At 41.0% G+C, this 22,874-nt stretch overlaps 2 protein-coding genes across 3 annotated transcripts; both read right to left on the bottom strand.

The window, feature by feature from the left end:
- Positions 1–51: 51 nt before the first annotated feature.
- stom (stomatin) lies at positions 52–10,674 on the bottom strand. 2 transcript variants are annotated; one of them, XM_018759195.2, is made up of 8 exons: positions 10,093–10,674; positions 9,685–9,780; positions 6,427–6,536; positions 5,975–6,047; positions 4,398–4,480; positions 3,572–3,775; positions 3,320–3,454; positions 1,522–1,710 (listed from the first exon to the last, which is right to left on the bottom strand). In XM_018759195.2, exons 2-8 carry the CDS (start codon positions 9,743–9,745, stop codon positions 1,522–1,524), a joined length of 855 nt encoding a protein of 284 aa, XP_018614711.2. In that variant the 5' UTR covers positions 9,746–9,780; positions 10,093–10,674. The 2 variants fall into 2 exon arrangements, with proteins under 2 accessions (XP_018614710.2, XP_018614711.2); XM_018759194.2 differs by having other exon boundaries at positions 52–1,710; positions 9,685–10,674.
- A 99-nt stretch (positions 10,675–10,773) lies between these two features.
- LOC108938564 (transcription termination factor 1-like) lies at positions 10,774–22,869 on the bottom strand. The gene is made up of 11 exons (XM_018759192.2): positions 22,833–22,869; positions 21,100–21,727; positions 15,747–15,892; positions 15,158–15,343; positions 14,873–14,951; positions 14,069–14,193; positions 13,370–13,577; positions 13,132–13,221; positions 12,821–12,886; positions 11,619–11,704; positions 10,774–11,075 (listed from the first exon to the last, which is right to left on the bottom strand). Exons 2-11 carry the CDS (start codon positions 21,717–21,719, stop codon positions 10,903–10,905), a joined length of 1,779 nt encoding a protein of 592 aa, XP_018614708.2. The 5' UTR covers positions 21,720–21,727; positions 22,833–22,869; the 3' UTR covers positions 10,774–10,902.
- Positions 22,870–22,874: the final 5 nt, after the last annotated feature.

The following is a 22,874-nucleotide window of genomic DNA, read 5'->3' as shown; positions in this document are numbered from 1 at the left end:
CAATAAACACATTGCAACATATTTTGATTTAAAATGTATTAAATCATTCAGTAACAGCAAGCAAAACATGCTTTCAATTCTTGAAACCAAATTCCAAACTACAGAAATGTACAGAAGGCTAAATTTTTCAATAGTTAGTAGAAATGTCTGAAATATATGTATTTATAATCATAAAAGGTAACAGACAATGATAAATGATAATGAATAAAATGTTTCTACCTTTAGCAGCAATTCAGATCAGATGTTCTTTGGCAACATTCAACATTAGGAATTTAAAGATGCGATATAGTGCATACCACAGATTAGCCTGAGCATCTGCTACAATAATTGTGTACTGTAACGGTACAAACTACTGCATAGAGAAACAAAAAGACAAAGTAAAACAGGTCATATTATGCATGGAACAAACCAGTTTCTACACACCCTTCCCCTTCTTCAGCTGTATCTACAGTAATGACAATCAAAAGCAACATCCATAGTGTTACTGTGCCAAGTGCACGACTGACTGACATACAGAGAGAAAACAGCATGACATTTGTTTATGGCCTAATTTCTGGGTATTTATACAGTACTAATCAATAATTTCACTGAATAAAAGCTAGATACTAGACTGTGTATGTTTATCCACCATCTTAATCTATATCTGTACAAGTTTGATATATATCTTGGAAATGGGCCTTGAAACAACGATCTCAAACTCTCCTAGCATTTATGTTAACAGAGCTCGTTTTGATTCCATGAAATTACTACAAATATTGATACTTTAACAATATCTAAGGTCAAGGTATGACATAATAGCACTTAGTTTAAGTCCTGAGGTCTAGCAATATGCATGTAGTTTGTGTTTTGCCATTAAACTCTGCAGTTTAATGGCAAAAATATACGGATATGCCATTTTGGCAATTGCAAAACATTCATTATTAAAGAGCTGCAACTTCACCCACACTTGTAGGGTTACATGTTATGTTGTTATGGACACTTGGGTGTTAACAGTATTCAGCATAACGTCAAAGTTACAAATGAAAACAAACTGTTAAATCTAATACAGGCACAACTGGACCTCTACTTATTCAGTTCAATTAATACTGAATTTGTATAACAGACTTACAAGCATATTGCCTAATAGCAGCTAACGCAAAGCAAAAAATACAACAGCATGGAATGACTTTACTTAGTAGTGACGATAAGTAGTGGAAAACAAGTGTGGAGAGGAATAAAAAAACCCAGAAGGCAGTGGAGGAGAGGAAATCAAACTCCTAACCTTGGTACAAGAGGAAAAAACCTCAGGTGATCCAATGTCAACAGGCTGCTGATCCATCCTTGACCATGCTCATGCTACACAATTAGGACACGTGTTAGTATGTTAGAATTACCTGTACAGTGTTAAGGTCTATGTGAGTAAATTGCATGGTTAGATAACATTTCATGAAACACAACACACAAGGCTGATCCTATCAAAAGAGAAGCTGCTAGTTGCTGACTACAGCCAGGCCTGACCACGGAGGAGGAATAAAGCAGACCTCAGTGCTTCAGGAAGCTTTGCATCATGTCTATGGGCAGTGGGAATATGATGGTGGAGTTTTTCTCTGCAGCAATGGTGTTGAGGGTCTGCAGATAGCGCAACTGAAGGGCAGAAGGTGACTCTGCGATGACCATGGAGGCTTCCTTCAGCGCTCGTGAGGCATTCATCTCCCCTTCTGCTGCTATCACCTGAAGGGGACATTGAAGGAGGGACGGGAGGAGACAGGGTAGTGATGGGAGACAAAGTCAGAGCAGCAGGCAGAGTGAGATGTAGTGAAGTGGATTTGTGACTGATACCACAGAGATCACTGTTGACTTTACTTATGGTGTTAAGCAGTACTGGTCCTTGGCTAGACTGCAGCTGAACCTGTGTAACTGCTGTGCAAGGCTGGGCTATTACTACATGCACCAATTGCCACGGGCAGTTTTACAGAAGAACATATAACTATTTGCTCTGCTGCAGACTGCTGCCTACAGTACAGCAGTATGACATCGCTCCCTCTCTACAATGCGTACCAGCTCTCCTTCGAGGGTTTCACACAACCTGCTGCTTTTAAAGAGTTGGGAAAGACATTCTGATAGAGAATGTAGAGCCATTCAGGTGGTCTGGGCATGGCAGTTTTAGAAGGTTATATGCAATTTCATTATATGGTTATAAATAGGGCAAAATGAGTTTATAAATATTTAACATAAAACTTGAAATGATGCTGCTTTGCGAAAAGTGTATATGGTATAGAAGCCTTTTGTTTAGCCATTATCATCCTAGTAGTGTATTTTTAATAAAGCATTTTAAGAAATTTTGAAGTATTTAACCACAATGGATTTTTAGCATTCTTTGACTGGTGCACAGAGAATGCTCACAAAGATAAATCATTCTGATGACGCAAAACATTCTGTACAACCAAGCAGCTAATCTGCAGGTGTGATTTTTAGAAAGCCAATGGATGTAGTTATGAGCTTCATTGACCTTCTGTTCCGCTAAAAATTAAGCGATTTAATCCTTTCATTAGTGATGCCTTACATCCCATTTAAGCAATCTGAAAACTGAAAGGAAATATTCAAACATATTAGGCACATAAGAACTCATCAATTACTGGGATTATAATGGACTGAGCAGCTTGCCTGATTTCATCAATTCCCCAAAAAAACATTATTGCTGGCCTTGCAGGACTCCTTGTTAAGGCTCCCTGATGAGAAATGCGAGAGAGATCCTTTTGCTAAAGGGTAGGAAAACTTGTGTAACCTTCCTTTTCTTCAGTATCATTTAGCTAGTGAAAAAAGTTGTGCCTCAACAGACACAAATTTGAGACAATCATGGAATTAACTCAGCACTACACTACTACGCTATTCCACAACTGCCTACAGCTCGCAGCCATACCCGCGTCCACGTAATGTCCTGTGTATTTATTTATTGTCTTGTGCTATGTTCTGTGTCGCACAATGGTCTTCGAAAAAACAACATTTCGTTCCACGGTGCGCAAGCTGTATAGAGGAATGACAATAAAAACTACTTGAAATAAAAATAAATCTTTAATTTTCACCATTCCCTTTTCGTATCACAACAAAATCAAGAGTTTATGAAGTGAATCTAGAAATAGTTGGTGCGGCTCAATTGTGTGATTGACCCTAATCTTTTCCTACAACAAAACGTAATTACCTTTTACCAATTTCTGTGTGATTTTGTGTTGTTCACGGAAACGCTGCACAAGGTATTCCACTTTTATGAAGTGTATACTGTCTCCAGTCTTCCCTCCTTTGTCTCCTATCATGTTACATTAGCAGGCCAGTGGATGAATACCTTAGCCCGAGCCTCACGAGTAGCTTCTGCCTCGGCCGCCATGGCCCTCTGGAGCTGCTGTGGCAGTTTGACATCTTTGATCTCCACTCGCTCCACCTTGATACCCCAGTCATCAGTAGCATCATCCAAACTAGACTGTAGAGGCCAAGGAAAAGAAATAAGTATATACATGAGCGCATACATAATTATGCAAATACTAAACTGGGTGAAAGCATAAAAAGCAAAAGAGGCACAAATCTCCCAGAGGTTCACCTGCATACTGTGAGCAATCTCCTCACGATCAGACAGAATCTCAGACAGGTTTTTGGTGCCCAGCACGTTGCGCAATGTGGTTTGGGCCAGCAGGCGCGTGGCCGCATCGGCATTTGTGATGTTGGCCACTGCCAGAGTGGCATTTTGCACCCGGTAATAAACAACCCCATCCACGCTGATGGTCACGGAGTCCTTGGTCAAAACCTGACCAGTAACAAACAGAGCAGAGAGCAGGAAACTCAGGAAAAAAGAAACTGACAGATATGCCATCTTTTTTTTTTTGGATTATTCATATAAGAGAGATGAGAGGTACTGTCACAATATATTGTCAAGCTTGCCTTTATCTAGTGCTTAGATAACATAAATTAGTCAAACCATTAAGACCTTTTATATGAAGCAGTAACAGGAAAATGTTCCAGTGGAGAAAAATAAGTGCTATTAGGGCCACTGAACAAACAAAATAAAATTTACACATTATGAAAAAAAAAAACATCCTCAGTTACTTTTTTTAGCACATGCTTTTTCTACAAACTAACATTCATTGACTATTATTTAGTATTTAACTGATATCTTTACCCAGGTTACTTATACTTCTAAAGCCACTACAGCAAACTCCCTATATTCTTTCACTCACCCATCTATACACCAGAGCAATGTAATAGACAGACACATAATTCACCAATAAAATATATGTCTTTGGACTGCAGGAGGAAACCAGAGCAGCCAGGGGAAATCGACTACACCGGAGAAGAGGTATACAGCATGACAGCTTTAGAAAAATGGGAATGTTCCCTCTCGGGAGAAATAATCTCCATGTCTGTTTTACCTCCTGTGGTGGGATGTCAAAGGTGATTGTGCGCATGTCCACATTGATGAAACTGTCAGTGCAGGGAAGGATGAAGAAGATACCTGCAGAACAGAATGACACACAAACAATATTATAAAGGTGAACAAAATATTCTGAATTGCGCCAACTGTACAAACATTACGGAATTTTAATCACTAGTTATAAAAAAAAAATGCATATTCTTAAAATGCTATAAGTATCTGAAGTTTTTTATACATGCACCCATACCCAGAAACTAAGGCATACACGGACAGGTATACAGACCTACATGCAACACAACTTCAACTACTTACACCAACCCTCCTAGTCGAAGGTCTCCATGCCTGATTATGCAGACTTGTATCCATAAGCGCACCAAAAAGTGACTGTGTGACAGTGATAGTGTCCCTAACCAATTTAATACAAAAAGCCAGACGCTCAGATTAGTAACTAGTTTCAGCAGATGAACACACTGAGAGCAGCGTCCATCAATTCAGACGCAACCAGTTTGTATTTTCATGAAACAGTGCTTTTGTATTCTCAGTGGACATCCTTTTCATTGATGTTTCCTACTTAACTTCACTACATCATACCCCAAGTCCCCACTCCGGCAGCGTTCAAACTATGCTTATAGTTTTCTCTGTTGTGTTTCCCTTTTCCAATTTGATATTCCATTTATACAGTCAATAAATACATTGAGCCTCTATAAACTTCTTTGTTAAGATTTCCCACTCGCAGCCAAAACAATAGGCGTCATCAGCAAAAGAAACTTCTCCTTCTGCCAGTCAGCAGGATTTTGTGCGCTACGCAAACAAACACAGTCCCTTTGTTCGTATGACTAAAAATGGACTGTGGAAAATTTCTGTGACTTAAGACACTTTATAGGATTTCTTTAAAACAACATCCTTTAAAACTTACATTCTTACAGTTATTAAAATGTACAGCAAGTGTGGAGCTACAATTTGTCACTTGTCACTTTTGCAACCTTACATTACTAAATACTTTTTAACAGTGTCAGTCATTCTGAGGAGCTAGAGAAAAACAATCCACATATATTCCTATGAATGAGCCACAGGTTCCAGCACCCACTGTCTCCATCCAACAGATTTTCATACCACTACAGTAATAAAGGTGGCACTGGCCTTAAATGTGATTCAAACAAATTTCCAATTATTACATTTTAAATTATAGAGGTGTTGCTTCCCAACATTGTATGGATTTCATCACTTAAATCATTCAAGATGTAAAAAGACAGCAGTATGTTTTATAGAAAACAAAACTGCCACTGAAAAGCACAGGAGAAAAATTCATTTTTACACTTATTAATTTAGCAAATGCTTTTCTCCAGAGACTTCCAGTGAACACTATGTAGTGTTATCAGCCCACACCTTGTTCACCCAAGGTGATTTACAATGCTAACCCATTTACTGTAAACTCTTGAGAGAAAGTAAAAGTCAATACAACCTGTCCATTATCTGGTGAATTCAACTGTTGCAAGGTTTCTCAGACCGGTCACTTCACAAGAGCCTTCACATCAGCGTGGATGGAAATCAAAGACCAGTCAGATCATGGCTTACCTGGACCTTTAGCTCCACCTCGTACGATGCGTCCCAACCGAAAAATTATGGCCCGCTCGTACTCCTTCACGATCTGCACCATACCAAAACACAGAACAACTAATGAAATGGCAACATGGGCGGAGGCACTGAAGATAATTTGTAATATGAATAATCTGACTTGAAGTAAGGCAGATGTTATGCATTTGTTTATAAACTGTATAAGCTACGATCAGCAGATGAATATTCAACAGAACAAGACATGTAAAGTGCAGTTTCTAGCATGCTGCTTGAAAAAAACAGAACAGAAGAGCTTCAGTGTGCAAGCACATCCCTTCCACTAATGACGAGAAGAGAGACTGAGCGTTGCTTTCTTACACACTTATCATCAGCAGTTCTATAGGTACACCAGTTGAACAAATGTGTGACTGTACTGTGGGATACAATATTACAAGTGCAAATAAAATCTGTACCTTTATGCACATCCATATAGAAATGGGTAAAGTGATCAGGAGCAACAAAATGGAAAATATCACCAGAACCCATCCACAAAACCCCATGTCACCGTCAGGATGCTCGAGAGCTGCAAGACACACAGCAACACATAAACACAACGCGGAAGAAAATCCAAAGGCAACACAACATATTTGACTGTCCTCTTCTGAACGATGGATGAATGAATGAACAAAAAAAGACCAAACATACTACATAGACACAGCTCCTTTTTGCAGGCCTGGCTGTTAATAATCAGCTTAACATTCAAAGGTTAGAACAAGGTTTAGAAAACTAAACAGCGTATAGTTGTCAGTTCAAGATAGACTTACAAACCTTGTTACTGCCAAACCGTACTTCCATTTGCACTTTAATAGTTTCTTTCTGCTGTCAGTTTGCTCACTGCTGCCTTGTATTTTTATACCACATACTCTAAGATATAAAGATCCATTTCCTATATCCCTGTGAATTGCATGATTGTATTGTCTTTGCATTTTTATTTCCTGTTGGTTATAACCCTCCACCACCCCAGCCCTCAACATTCTGTATTGTCGAAAAATAGAACTGTAGCACAAAAATTTCCCTGCATTTATCGAATACACGTGACAATAAAACTAAAAACTTTAAACATTGTTTATATATTATTGTAAATTTACCTGAAATAATGGCAGAAAATGTCAAATCGACATAGCTAATAAAAATGCATTAAACCATTTCACAGTGACTCTATTTATATTGTGTCCTTTATGAATCAACTCCATTTCTTTTTCCAAGGATTTTGCATTTTCCTAAACAGGTTTCTGATTTTAGCAGGAGCCTTAACTCATAAATGAGCTGAAGTAACACACACTATTTTACTAAAGTTCTATTAAAATCAAAAAATACTATACCTTAGAATTTGATTTTCGAGGGCGAGTGACAAAAAATTCTCAATTATCTGGATTTTTTTAAAAAGGCAGATCATTGTGGATACTTTTTACTCACCTTTGTGTTTCAGTGTTTCCAAAAAAGATCACAACGGATACAATAAATATATAAATATTACCACTCCTTTGTGGGGTTTGACTTCATATGCCGTAAGAAACCAGTGCCTGGATGCTGAACACACCTCACAACAAATGGTTTCAGAACTGAATAACTACATTTGTAACAGAGGTATAGGCTATAGCAGCATTATTTGGAGGGGTGAAATTTAGCTCCATCTTACTGGCCGAGCAAGACGAAGCAGGAAGTTTCAAATTGTAGTGCATCTTTTATAGCAGATGGAAAATACAAATGTTTCACACACACACACATTTTCAGAACCGCTTGTCCCATACGGGGTCACGGGGAACCAGAGCCTACCCGGCAACACAGGGCATAAGGCCGGAGGGGGAGGGGACACACCCAGGACGGGACACCAGTCCATCACAAGGCACCCCAAGCAGGACTCGAACCCCAGACCCACCCAAGAGCAGGACCGTGGTTCAACCCACTGCGCCACCGCACCCCCTTTCACAAATGTTTCACACTTTTTTAATGGATAATAGTTGCAGACAGGTTTCCACTGTTTGTAATGTCAGTTTTGGTGTATGGTGGGATTTGTTTGTGAATGGTTTTTGTATGTATTGTAATATTCTGTCTTCGAGCTCCGAGGGGATGGAGTGAATTTAAAGTTTTCCTCATACCATGAGGGAATTTTACATTTTCTATTATTTTCGGAAAAAAAGGTTACTTGATTTTAACATTTCAGCTGGTATTTGATTCTTCTTTTGTATTTGTGGATATGTACTGGGTGTTTAAATGTTTTATTTAAGCTGAATTAAAAAAAAAAAAAAACTATTAAAAATTACCATTTGAACTAGAAAGACCTTTTTAAACGGGTAGTAAAATATTAATATAGGGCAGTTCTCCAGAGTATAATGTCTTACTAGAGTATTTGGAGCAGGGAAAACAATGACTAGACAACACACAGCCGCTTCACACTCGTGTTTCACAATCACATAAAATGACATGAAAATTATATAAAAATGTAAAGTAGCAGGATAACAAGTACTGCGGAAGCAAAACCGCAAAACATTTACATTTCACTACTGGCAGACGCTTTTCTCTAAAGCAACTTAACACTGTTAAACTACCTACATTACTTACCATTTAATACAAGTGAAGTGGGCAAAGCATTGCTCAAAATATTAGTCATTTAGGAAGCGCCATGAGCGAAAGTGAATGTAACTGCATGTTATATTACACATGATTTGTGTTTTCGGGGCAACGAGAGAGTGAAACACTGCTGCAGCACGAGTAACGTGGCCCCCTTTCGTCCCGGTCCTGGTCCTGTAGCCCATCCTCCTCATGCACTCACTGTGAACAAGCCATTGTGTAGGGCAGTTACTGTTTATATCACAGTTATTCCCAAACATGGGGAAAATAACACTGAAGTGAGAAGGTATTGTAACGACCCGCGTGACTGTTCTACATGGGAAACCTGTTCAATGTAAATAGTTGCATTATGGGTAACTTGTAAATAGCGTGTGTAACCAGCAGGAGCAATTCTAGGGGAAATGATGGGGTGACTGTCTGGGAAAAGTCTGAGGGCGCCAAGTAAAAAAAAGTGTCTCGGCCCACAGGACAACGGGCAGGATCTCCAGGAAACGGGGCAATAAATAGATACAGACCACAATTTAAAAAAAAATAACGTATTGACACTTGAACTCCGCATCCGAAGCTGTTTCCGAATGCGCTTCTGTTCACTCGGAAAATGAACCAGTCCAGCGTACAATAGAGCAGGTGCATAGGCTTCTCCGTTATTAAACAAACAATTAAAAATTATTAAACACGTACACGTTTATCGAGCAATATAAAAAGAATGAGAATGCAAACAACAGAAAGGACCATAATAATAAAGTATTTAATCATGATGCATGGATGAGTGACCCATAATATCTAGCAGTGTAAGTCACCACGGTGAATAAGGTGTGTGGGGCTGATAACACTACATACATAGTATTCATTCATTGTAAGTCGCCGTGGAGAAAAGCGTCTGCTAAGTGAATAAATGTAAAATGTAAATTATGGGTAACTTCACCAGAAATTAATACAATCTATCTATACCGGGTCATCTTTTTACAAATATTTTTCAGTGATTTTTTTTTTTTTTTTTTAATTTTCTGTCTGTTGCAGATCGAAGGCGACCTGGGTTTCCATGCCATGCATGTGTCCCCACAACAGGTCTCCTCCAAAACGCTCTTTTCATCGCTTACCGTTCTGACGTTCCCTTCGCTTCGTCGCTCTCATTTCGGTCGTTTCTCTGTCGCCTTCCATGGCTTAGTCTAACCGCAGTCAAAAATTCAGTATTTCTTTTCACCAAGTACGTCCAAGGAGCAGCATGCGAGGAGGGCCAAAAGCAAGGGAAAGAATGAGCCGTTTGTGTCTCAGCACGAGTTTGAAGATTGACGCCTCCTGTCACACGCAGCATCTACGACCACGCCTTCGTTCAGTGTGCACGTATATATTTACATATAATAAATGACAATTACATGGGATTGCAATTCTGGGAAAAAATAAAATAGCCACACACAGGCGAATACATCCCCTTTCACACACGAGTCAAATCGTTACACAAAGTACATAAATCAAACATAAACACAGTTAAAAGCGATTGGCGATACCGTTTAAAGTCCCCCGACAGTCACTCGGCCCAGTGTGGCGTTGTCTCTCCGTCCCTCCCCCTGCGTTTCACTACTTTCCCCACACCCACACCCACACCCACTCTGACCCCCGCAGCCCCCTCCTCGCGTCCCCAGTGACCCGGAAATGGAACTACGGTCGCCGCATCACGGTTGCGGGAAACTGCCATTGTATCCCCCGGGAGGGGGAGAGGGGGAGAAGGGGAGAGGGGAAACCTCCTCCAACAAACGCGGTCTGCTGCTGGCCCTTCAACTGGAGACCATATAGGGAAAACACAACAGAGGGAATAAATGTCCCGCAACATCACAAACACACCGCCTTTCAGGCTGGAAATGTGCTCTGCTTCTTTACACGCCACCTTCTGGGTTCACGTTGTGTTGCTGCGGTAAGGCATGTGGAAAGGCCACACAAAAATATAAGAAAAAAAGAAAAAGGGGAAAAAAAAAAAAACAGGACACAAATGCTTATCTGTGTAACAAAAAAAATTTCAACAAATTAGCAGGTAAACATTAAGGGGTCTGCAAAGTAAACAGCTGTCTAATCCCAGCGATTCACATGAGGCTATTTAATTTAAACTGCACAATATTTTTACAAACTATAAATGATGTACATGGTCATGGCTGAAAAGACAACCTGTGCTTTTATAGAAATATATATATATATATATATATATATAAACACTCTTTTGAGGATCCTGAGAATTTTTAAAAGCTAAAACGAATACAGCTTTTTTCAGTCGTTACCCATTTTTCTCCACATCAAAAAAATCTGATAATCAAGAGTGTTTTCGATCAGTCCAGCTGTTGGGTGTTGGTTTCTGTCTGCTCATCATCGACATCAAAAATGTCAGAAAAATTGAACACTTCTTTCAAGTCCATTGACTCTTCCTCATCTTCTGTTTTACAACAGCGTAGCTCCTCCTCAAGTTTAGGTTTGATGCTCTTGTACAGAAAATCAATTATATCTGAAACAATGAAACAGAAGTTAATATTCAGTGGTGCTTCTGGAAATTCTTTTACATTTATTCACTTAGCAGACACTTTTTCTCCAAAGCAACTTACAATGGATACTATGTAGTGTTACTAGCCCACACACCTTATTCACCAAGGTGACTTACACGGCTAGATACACTACTTACACTGGGTCACTCATCCATACATCAGTGAAACACAAACATTCTCTCTCTCCCACTCACACACTATGGGGGAACCTGAACAGCATGTCTTGGGAGCGTGGGAGGAAACCAGAGCACTCAGAGGAATCCCACACAGACACGGGGAGAACATGCAAACTTCACACAGACTGAGCGGGGATCAAACCCACGTTCTCTCGCATCACCCAGGCGCTGTGAGGCAGCAGCGCTACTCGCTGTGCCACCATGCCGCCATTTTACATACACATCTATCACCCTGCTTTTAGAATTGTGAAAAGACCAAGGTAAGTGATCTGCAAGTTACGAGGGACATGCATATGGAACACAATTGCTAGTTGTAAGGAAGTCCCATACCAGCAAAATCCATATTCTGCCACTTTGGCACCGTAGTGACCTTCAGCTTGTAGAACCTTGCTTGCACGTAGGCAGGAGGAACGTTCCTTCAAAAATATAACATGGAAAACATACTGTTACATAACTAATGCGGAAGAGACTAAGCTGAGTTACAACTTTTAACCTTTAACAGGATGTACTAAATCTGCTTTGTTATGTTGTACACAGTATCGCTTGATATTTTAAACCTTTTGCCATTTTACACTAATTGACAATATTCAACATCAGAGCAGTAATCATATCACTAGAATACTAAATCTCAGCTTTAAAAAGGCATGCCAATTAAGACCAGAAAATTAAAATTAATGCTAATAGTTTCATAGGTGACACCTTTATCTAAGGTGATTTACAGCGGTAGATGTGAAACTTTACAGTGATCTACCCACTTATACAACAGGGCATTCTTACTGTATCAATTCATGGAAGTACTTTGATCAAGGACTACAGCAGGAGTGAGATTCAAACTGGAGACAAGGCAACAGCCCTAAAAAGTACATTACCTTTATATTTTATAGAAATAAGAATACATTCAGGATTACTTACAGAGAGCGGACTGCTTGCTAGGCTGAGATGGTACTTACTTAACGAACCCAGTTTTTCACTAAACATTTTCAGTGTTAATTTTAATTACACATCCTATTTAAAACGTTACTTAAATTAAACAAGACTGTTTGCACTTCAGGGGGTGCGGTGGCGCAGTGGGTTGGACCACAGTCCTGCTCTCCGGTGGGTCTAGGGTTCGAGTCCTGCTTGGGGTGCCTTGCGACGGACTGACGTCCCCTCCTGGGTGTGTCCCCTCCCCCTCCGGCCTTATGCCCTGTGTTACCGGGTTGGCTCCGGTTCCCTGTGACCCCGTATGGGACAAGCGGTTCTGAAAATGTGTGTGTGTGTCTGCACTTCAGAAATAAACTAGGCTATGACTATGAGTGGGATTGGTTGGAGCAATCAGACAATCCATCATATGATGATCTCTATTTTTCATTTTTGAAGACTCTTGAATACACAGAGAACTGTAATAAGACAACTGAAAAGTTTCACATTTATTAGAACACCAGCCTTTTTAGCAGATGCCACTATATGTCATTTCCCTGGGTTATTTAAAATGTGCAATCACAATAAGTTTTGCTTTAACATAAATATGTAAATAGAGGTCTTTGTGATACCCAATTGCGCCAGTGAGTTTCTCCCAATCCACATCTGCTACATCTTCAACGTTCATCGAATACAACCTGAAAGAAATTAGATAAATTCCCACTGAAGTGAAGCCTCATTTATTTTCTCTTAGTTCACTTTCAGTTTACTGGATTATGGGATCTTTCAAATGCCTTCAAGCGTACCTTACATCTTAATCTTTTTCATTGACAAATATCATAGTTGCGGGATGGAAAAAACAATGTTACTGCCTACCAGTTATACTATTGTGTGTGCAAGAAATACATGACATCTGAAATACCTTTTCAAAATGTTTACTTACGCTTCAATCAACTTAATTTTGGCCTTCAGGGACTTTCTTCCCTCATACACCTTTTGTCCTGATGTCATCTTCTTCTTAAGAATTCCCATCCTGAAAAGTTTATATTTATGGAGAAAGAAAAAAAAAAAATTGTTGCACACATTTCAAGGCTCCTTCTGCCTCTCAAGAATTTTAATCAATTTCACTATCACCATCATAAAGCCAGTAGGAACTGCTTTCAGTTGAGGTGAGTACTTACCACTTTACTCTGCACTGACTCCAACTGCGAGTCTCCATTTCCTGGGCCACCTCTATCCATGGCAGCTTGCTGTAGAGCTTCTCCTTCCTTATAGTGGCCCCCTGACCATCTTCGGCACTCCCAGGCTCTACCTGTTTTAGCAAGTGTTTCCTGATAATTCTGACTAGCTTCTTCTCCTCTTCCTCAGACCACTTCCCCTTGCTATAAGCTACAACAGATACACCAGCAGTTAAAAGTTAGTACTTGTCAGCAGTCAGTGAAAACCACTAAAAAACACAATTCAGTCTGCAATAAAGCAGCTAACATTTTGAATTTTTATATTAGGCAGTATTACTAAGAGTACATTTGGAGCAAACCAAAACACTGTACAAAACAAAGTAGTAGAATGTCAAATGCATGCAAACTCTCATAAAAACCAGGCATTAAAACAAGTTTCACATGAACATTAGAAAGTATGCACAAATACACAAAAGGCAAACACTGCATGACAGAATTTGACCTCTTCTTTTGTTTATTGCTCTTTATGTCTTAGTACCAGACAGGCTGAGATTGGAACTAAATGTCAGCAATTTTTTTTTTTTTTTTTAATTTGAACAAGGTACCCACAAATCCTTGAGACCCATTTTTACCACAATCCAAGGAGTTTCCAAGAATACTTTTGTTAAGGGGTTTAACTGCCAGTGCTTCATGCCAACTAACCAAGGTGAGAGAAGCGTTTCTCTAAGGACAGATTACTCCGGCCAGTGATCTCGGAAATCTTCATCCAGTTGGGACCATACAGCGTATGAAACTTCAGCAGGGATTTCAGGTCATCCTCTGTGTACCTATGTTAAAGAAGTCATGTAAAATCAAAGTATTTCTGACTGTAAATGTAATTGTACTGTTGTACCTTGCTATCTCCTGCTAGTCTATCTTAACAATATTCTGAATCCAGATCAATATATGGGGACAATCTGGATTAAAAAACTGGTTTGGGGGAGAGGAGGAGGGGGGGGGGGGCTTTCTAGCAAATGTATATTTATTACAGAAACAAGGACAACTTTCATCCTATAACCACTGTGATTCAGTAAATTATTTGATTTGGGAAACAAAAACATTACCTGTAATTTTAAATATTAAAAATCAGTCAAAGCAAGTTTACTTTATATGGTTAAGTCATTGTTGACAATATCCTGTAGATCTCCACTCAATCAACTTCGGCGTGAGCAACTGAAAGGATACATGGCAATCCAATTATGTCCAATGAACATTTTACAATATAAGTGAAGTTAGTTTCATTGCGCAACCAACCCATTTATACACTAAAAAGAAATATACATAGAAAGTACTGGCTCTCTTTTATGCACCATAGGAGTTTTCCCTTAAGGGAAGAAAAATCACCTTTTCAAGACTCCTAAAACTCTTCCACGAAGAAATGTAACTTACAGTGCTGAAGGCAGGTAAATGTGACAAGGGCTGTTAACTCCATCAATCCAAAAGTTAAAGCACACTCAGGAGACTCACCTTCCCTGGTGCTGAAAGTTATTGAACAACTTCCTTCCTCGACTATAAACATCATGCCATGGCCTGGGAATGCCAGCAGCTGAAACAATTTAAACAGAAGCATACACTTAATTCCTATTTTTCATCAGCAGAGATGATCACCCTCTGGTTACGAAAAACAGCTGGGGTTGGGGGAGGGTGTTACCTATTAAATTCATGTCGCTCACATCACCTGAACTACATGACCTAGATACAAGCACATGCCAAGAAAAGACAATCTCAGGGAGGTGTCTCAGAAATACTCACCAAGTTCTGAATGGAATCCATACTGGGCTTTCATCTTTGTAATATGCTGCTTTTCTTCAGGATATCGTTGGGGAAAGAAGAGCTTGGTAGCATTGTCTATGCCTGTCAGAGCCAGGAAGTCACTAACATTCTGGACTAATCTTTCGTTTTCTTCTGCTGTGAACCTCCCACGTCTAAGACTAAGACCTGGTTAAAACAAAGGGGTTAAGGTAGTCATTTTCAGTCAGTTTGATTAAAAAAAACAGCCTAAAGTTCCTTTTAATTGTTTGGTTTCAAGCGAACTGGTCAATCCAAATAGCTGTTCGTGTGTGCACGTATGAGTGAATTACACTGATCTGTGGCATGATAGGGTAAACGACTGTAGGCAGCTTAGTACAGTATACCTAATATTTCAAGTCACCTTGGACAAAGTTGCCCGCTAAACATTAAACTCTGCAAATTCCATTTCCAGTACGTTGTATGATGCATGAAGTGTATGTGGATACATGCAATTAGATTTTATGCTTGTTACAATAATAAAATGTGTGGCCACCATAAATGGTTCTTTAGCACATTAAATTGTGACTGGATCAGATATGCAATTTTTTACCTTCTTGTTTAAAAGCCTTAAATCTCGGCAGGTCATATTTAATCATGTGGCTGACGACTGAAAAAGCTTTTTTGTCCACTTCTGGAATAAACTCCTTTAGCTCTTCTATTGCCGACTCCATGCCAGCCTCCACAGCTTTCTTCATACTAGAGAATGATACAGAGAAGGAAGAAATTGAACAAATATAAAGCAGTCAAAACCGAAACCGCTTGCAAGACTTCACATTTAGACAAGCTGAGTATCTCTCATTCACTCAGAATTTTTCCCACAGAAAATTCAGCTCTTAAGAACAGTATCTAACACTGATAACTATCCTTTCAACAGCTCCGGAATGAGCCGATCCATTTTCTACTCTGCAACAGTTTTTTGTACCCACTTTAATATTTTCAATTATCTTAACCCAGTATACTTAAACATAGCTTTCACAATCACACTCAGGTTTGAAGTTCACAAATACCCTTATTCCCTGTTGACTGGCCCTGATTTGCTTCCCATTCACACTAAGCCCAGCCCATAATCAGCCCAAAATCACCCTTAATGATACCTTATGTCATAAGGAAAAAGTAGTGTAGCACATTAAAAATCAATAACAATAAAATTATTTAGAATTTAAAAAAATTCTCGGAAAATTCATGAAGGATTATGTAAATAAGAAATTTTTAAAAAAATTCCATAATATTAACTAACTGTGATAACTGAGGTTTAGCTTGAGGAAGACAAAGGATGTATGTTACATTCCAATAAATTAATATCTAGAAACTTATAGTAGAAAGGCGGTTCGTTGGCCCGTGGGCGCGTAAGCTTGAGGTAGGACAGATTTCGTTCTTTTCAGTCGGACTGTCATGCCCACAACCTCGCCCCGAACGTCCGCATCTGCCCAAAATGAGAGCAACGAGGTATAAAGAAGCCACACCCACACACCCTGATTGCGGAATCTCATTTGAGAAACCTGTCTCTCCAGTGCTCTCGAGTGAACCCACGACAACCTACCAGTACTTCCAAATCCCTCGTCCTCCTCAATCCCTCGTCCCCGCTCCTGTCGTCCACGGCTCCCAACACTTGGATCGCCTCCTTGACTACGATATGGGATTCTCCCCAACACCTAAGTTTGTACATTTACCGACCCACACCTGTTCCCGACCACCAATCTCACCTGCTCCCATGTGTACCGACAATAAAGATCCGGCAATTGGGTCCATACACCTATTTCAAGCTCCTGCCCGCTCAGTATGACACAGACCACATTGCTGTTAAGTCTCTCATGTGTGTTACTATATTTGGCTGCATCTTCTTTTTCTACAAAAAAATGTATGCGAAATACAGTAATACATAAAAACGATCACAACTGAAACTAAAGTGGAAATAATAAAGTGATGGAAAAAAGGTGAACCGCCAACAAACACTGGAAAAGCAAACATTAAAGTTTCTTTATTTTTTTGTACCTACAGACACACATTCACTCTCTACTCCTCTCGTTATTATAAATACTGTAGTTACATTAATTATTATGATTATCATTACATTTTATTATTATAATTTTGTTATATTAAAGATGTTTTAGTGTATGCGGAAGTGTTTCTTTAATGTTTTTAATGCATAAAAAGGTACATGATATACTATATACTGAGACAAACATTTGACAAACTGACGTTAGATACCCACCACACCTACCTGTTCCGACTTACGTCAAAATCCGATTGAAAGACAGACTGAGGACACGGAACTCGTTCGTAATCTGGGGACTGCCTGTATAGTATATTGTGTACCTTTCTATGCATAAAAAACATTAAAGAAACACTTCCGCATACACTAAACATCTTTAACAAAATTATAATATGAATGAAAAAATGTAAAACAACAACAATTATAATAAATGTAACTACAGTATTTATAATAGACATATAGAAAGATAGTTACTACAGCATTTATAACAGAGAGAGAGAGGAGAAAGAGAATGTGCATGTAGATATAAAAAACATTAAAGAAGCTTTAATGTTCGCTTTTCCAATGTTCGTTGGTGTTTCACCTTTTTCCAGTTGCTTTATTATTTCCACTTTAGTTTCAATCCTGATCGTTTTCATGTGCGTTAATGTGTTTCGCTTTAATTTTTTGTAAAGTCAAATACAGTAACACACACAAGACACTTAACAGCAACGTGGTCCAACTGAAAAGGAGGCGTTTGTCCTACCTCGGGCTCATGCGCCCACGAGCCGACGAACCGCTGTAGACACGCAATGTCGCTATCATGATGGCGCCGCGAACGGCCGCCTCGGTGTGGAGCTCCATAGTTGTTTTACTGTTTTTGTTAGTTTACCCTGTCTTTAGTTATACTCCGACAATCAGTTTTACCAGGGAAGAACTGCTGAACATTCGGCAGTACACACCACCCGACATTTTACCGGTTTTCGACTATTCTGACGTTTTGCTGGACATTGTAGTCGGAGGTGCAACGGCGCTACTCAAGCGCTCCAAGACGCGCAAGCGCGGAAAGCGAGCCGGCGCGCTTGTCAAGCTCCGAAAGCCCGGCTTTAGGACAGCGCTGCCTAGTATCCATCTGGCGAACCTCCGCTCCTTACCCAACAAAATGGACGAACTTTTCCTCCTGTTCCAAAGAAACAAGGACTTTTTAAACTCTGCTGCTCTGTGCTTCACGGAACCCTGGCTGAATGAAGCCATCCCGGACAGCGCGCTACATCTGCCGGGCTTCCAGCTGTTCAGAGCGGATCGCGACGCGGAATCAGCGGGGAAATCACGTGGCGGTGGGACATGCTTCTACATCAACGAAAGGTGGTGTACAGATGTGACAGCGTTGAAGAAGATGTGCTGTCCCGACCTAGAAGCGCTCTTCATCAACTGCAAGCCTTTCTACTCGCCGCGGGAGTTTTCCTCGTTCATCCTCGTAAGTGTTTACATTCCACCGCAAGCGTGCGTGAACGCAGCGCTGCAACAGCTGGGCGACCAGGTCACTGACACAGAGCAACAACACCCGGACTCTGTTATAATCATTCTCGGGGACTTTAATAAAGCAAATCTCTCCCGTGAACTGCCAAAATACAGACAGCATATTACATGTCCCACCAGAGACAGTAATATACTGGACCACTGCTACACCACAGTAAAGGATGCATATCACTCTGTTCCACGGGCAGCTTTGGGGCTCTCTGATCACTGCCTGGTTCATCTTATACCGACCTACAGGCAGAAACTGAAATCAGCTAAACCTGTAATAAGGACTGTTAAAAGATGGTCTGGGGAAGCAGAGCACGACTTACAAGCCTGCTTCGAGTGCACTGACTGGAGTGTTTTTGAGGCTGCTGCTAGCGATCTAGATGAGCTCACAGACTCTAACATCATATGTCAGTTTCTGCGAGGATATGTGCATCCCTACCAGGACTCGTTTAACATACAACAATGACAAACCGTGGTTCGCTGCAAAACTCAGACAGCTTCGTCAGGCCAAAGAAGACGCCTACAAGAACGGGGACGGAGTCTTGTATAAACAGGCCAAAAACACACTGGCAAAAGAGATCAGAGTGGCTAAGAGAAACTACTCTGAAAAGCTGAAGAAACAGTTTTCAGCCAACGATCCTGCATCAGTGTGGAAAGGCATGAAAGACATCACAAATTACAAGACACCACCCCCCGGCACCGTGTCAACTCAACAACTAGCCGACGATTTGAATGAGTTTTATTGCAGGTTTGATAAACCCTGTCTCACACCCCACACCCATTCAGACCCTCTTTCCACGAATCAATTAACACCTCCAGTAACCCCCACCTTTCCCCCTCCTGCACCTTTGATCTGTGCAGAGGAGGTGCGTCGGGTCTTCGTCAAACAGAAGACAAGGAAAGCCAGGCACAGACGGTGTCTCACCGGCCTGCCTAAAAACCTGTGCTGACCAGTTGGCCCCGATCTTCACAAAGATCTTCAACAGATCACTGGAGATATGCGAAGTTCCTTCCTGCTTCAAACGCTCCACCATCATCCCCATCCCAAAGAAACCCAAAATCACAGGACTTAATGACTATAGACCTGTCGCCTTAACGTCTGTGGTCATGAAGTCACTTGAAAAACTGGTGTTGGACTACCTGAAGGACATCACTGGACCCTTGCTGGACCCCCAGCAGTTTGCTTACCGAGCAAACAGGTCTGTGGATGATGCAGTCAACATGGGACTGCACTACATCCTGCAACATCTGGACAAACCAGGAACTTATGCGAGAATCCTGTTCGTGGACTTCAGCTCAGCCTTCAACACCATCATCCCACACCTCCTCCTGTCCAAATTAACCCAACTCTCTGTGCCCACCTCCATCTGTCGGTGGATCACCAATTTTCTGACAGACAGGCAGCAGATAGTGAGGCTGGGAAAATTCTCATCCAATACTCGCACGATCAGTACTGGCGCCCCCCAGGGATGTGTGCTCTCCCCACTGCTCTTCTCCCTGTACACCAACGACTGCACCGCAAAAGACCCCTCTGTCAAACTCCTGAAGTTTGCAGATGACACCACACTCATCGGCCTCATCCGGGATGGCGACGAGTCTGCTTACAGACAGGAGGTCCAAGAGCTGGCTGTCTGGTGCAGTCATAACAACCTGGAGCTGAACACGCTCAAAACAGTGGAGATGATCGTAGACTTCAGGAGAAACACCTCAGCATTATCCCCACTCACCATCATAAACAGCACTGTGGCAACAGTGGAGTCATTCAGGTTCCTGGGCACCACCATCTCACAGGACCTGAAGTGGGAGCCCCACATAGACTCCATTGTGAAGAAGGCCCAGCGGAGGTTGTACTTCCTTCGCCAGCTGAGGAAGTTCAACCTGTCACAGGAGCTACTGATGCAATTCTACTCCGCAGTCATCGAGTCCGTCCTCTGCACCTCTATAACTGTCTGGTTCGGCTCAGCTACGAAGTCAGACATCAGAAGACTACAGCGGATAGTTCGGACTGCTGGAAGAATCATCGGCACATCCCCCCCAGCTCTTCAAGAACTGCACTCGTCCAGAGTCAGTAAAAGGGCTAGCAAAATCATTCTAGACCCCTCACATCCAGGCCACTTCCTCTTCGAACCCTTGCCATCTGGCCGGCGCTACAGAGCGCTGAGCACCAGGACAGCCAGGCATAAGAAAAGTTTCTTTCCTCAGGCCATCTACCTCATGAACACCTAAATCTCACCCCTAGAACAGCATGTCTGTGGACCGTGGGAGGAAACCCACGCAGATACAAGGAGAACATGCAAACTCCACACAGACTGAGCGGGGATTGAACCCACGTTCTCGTTCACCACCCAGGCGCTGAGAGACAGCGTGGAGCCCCATTACGGCCGTTAGCAAGCAGAGCACTAACCTATTGGTTTCATGGTTCTCTGGCTGTATTTCCTTGGTCCAATTGCCAGCTTCAACCTTGCACACTTCAGTACATGAAGAGATAACTTTGCTGCCTGTGTTCAGTTCTCCTTGAGCCGTCTTGCCCTTCTGAACCCCTGTCTCCTCCGGATCTTCAAAAGACCCCACTGCAAAACCCTCATCGGCATTGTTTGCTTCCTTCTCACGTAGCCTTTTCTTTTTCTTCACCCCTTCTTCTTCTGTATGAACACCTTTCTCCCTTATGCTGTTCTCTCGATGTCTTTTTTTCTTCTGTTTTCGAACCCCTTTTTCAGCCATTAAAGGTTCCCCATCAGGCATCGCTAAGGCTTCTTCAGTCACCTCAGTCAAATATGTTTTTTTCTGCTTCTTCTTCAGATGCCTTCCTTGCTCCTCCTCTTGTGTCTCTGCACTACCTGGCAAATCATTATTTGGCGATTCAAGGAAAACAAGTGACGATGAACAGATCTCCAAAAGACTACATTCACTGTTGTTCATCTCTTTCTGCTTTTTCTTTTTCTTCTTTTTCTTCGTCATCATCTTCTGATGCTCCTGCGAGTATTCTTCAGACTCAAACGATGCTCCTGAGTCGACAACATCCATCTCGGACACTACAATCAAAAGAAATTGATGATCAGAAATTGCTTTCATTAACACCTTTTTCTATAAATCCCTTTTACTGCTTTTAATCATTAAGGAGTCCCATTTCCGGCTACAAAATACGAACACAGAACTAAGGTTGACTTAAAACCTTGAGTTCAACTAAAACAAATGAAGACCTTACAAATGCTCGTACAGAATTTGCTGATTTTTCTTTGCCACAACCAACCTCTGGAAGCTACTTTCCAATATGATTATATTTTAAAAAAAAAAAATACATACTTCACTGGAGTTTAAGACCTTCAGAAGACCACTCATAATGAGTTTGAATGAGTCAAACGTTAAAATGTATACAAGCTGTTGGCGCATCATGGAAACACACATGAGGAATGACACATGTATCTTAGTCCACAAATCAGAGAATAAAGACCACTGCAGCGCTTTGAAGTGTAACACCGGACGTTTACTGCGAGCTCCTGTCCACGCGGCGAACACGTCAACTGTCAAGTGCGCATGCTCTGCCGCTGCGACTGACATACATACTAGCATAGGCTATGTATTTACAGCTCCTCTTATTTTATTATTATTTATTATTATTATTATTATTATTATTATTATTATAACGACATTATGATGAGGCGAGTCAGTGAGCCGATGATGTGAACGAGTAAATATTTGATAAACTGACTAAAACAAGCTGCTTGTTGTGGCGCTGGCTGAGTGATGATGACGTATCATGTCGGTAGCGCGACCACTCACTCACTGCTTTTTTACTTCATAATAATCTGTACATCTATATATATATATATTTTTTACGTATCTACGTGTGCAGATATACATACAATACCTTATAGAGCGGCTCAAAACAAAATGTGAAACGTTTTTGCCGACGCTCCTGTCTGGGCTGCTGCTCTCTCCCTGTGGCAGAGACTACAAGCTAGTGCTGCTAATTACAACCCAGTCGTATTAATATTATTACACTGTGACCAACTCTTAGCCGCTGCACGACTCCCGTACAATAACAGTGCCTTTCATCCATAGTCCATGTAGTATTTTACTCTTTCTAGACAAAAACGGTGGGTAAATATAACAGCATAGTCATAGTACTTTACTCACACTCTCCCCGCCGTATACCACGTGGGAAAACGAAAGGGAAAC

The sequence above is a fragment of the Scleropages formosus genome, chromosome 17 (assembly GCF_900964775.1).
Source record: "Scleropages formosus chromosome 17, fSclFor1.1, whole genome shotgun sequence".
In the NCBI taxonomy this organism is placed as follows: Eukaryota; Metazoa; Chordata; class Actinopteri; order Osteoglossiformes; family Osteoglossidae; genus Scleropages; species Scleropages formosus.
This window is presented reverse-complemented; position numbering and strand designations above follow the sequence as displayed.

Bases quoted from the DNA above. Each gene is read 5' to 3' on its own strand.
- stom (XM_018759194.2), bottom strand. From the start codon at position 9,745: ATGGAAGGCGACAGAGAAACGACCGAAATGAGAGCGACGAAGCGAAGG. The intron at 6,048-6,426 runs GTACAGATTTTA...GGTATGGTGCAG, and splicing joins CTATATGGATGTGCATAAAG to ATCGTGAAGGAGTACGAGCG. The intron at 1,711-3,319 runs GTATTCATCCAC...TGTCCCCTTCAG, and splicing joins CTCGTGAGGCTCGGGCTAAG to GTGATAGCAGCAGAAGGGGA.
- LOC108938564 (XM_018759192.2), bottom strand. From the start codon at position 21,719: ATGGATGTTGTCGACTCAGGAGCATCGTTTGAGTCTGAAGAATACTCG. The intron at 15,893-21,099 runs GTTAGTGCTCTG...ATCATTCTCTAG, and splicing joins GAGAACCATGAAACCAATAG to TATGAAGAAAGCTGTGGAGG. The intron at 14,952-15,157 runs GTGAGTATTTCT...AAATTGTTTCAG, and splicing joins TGGATTCCATTCAGAACTTG to CTGCTGGCATTCCCAGGCCA.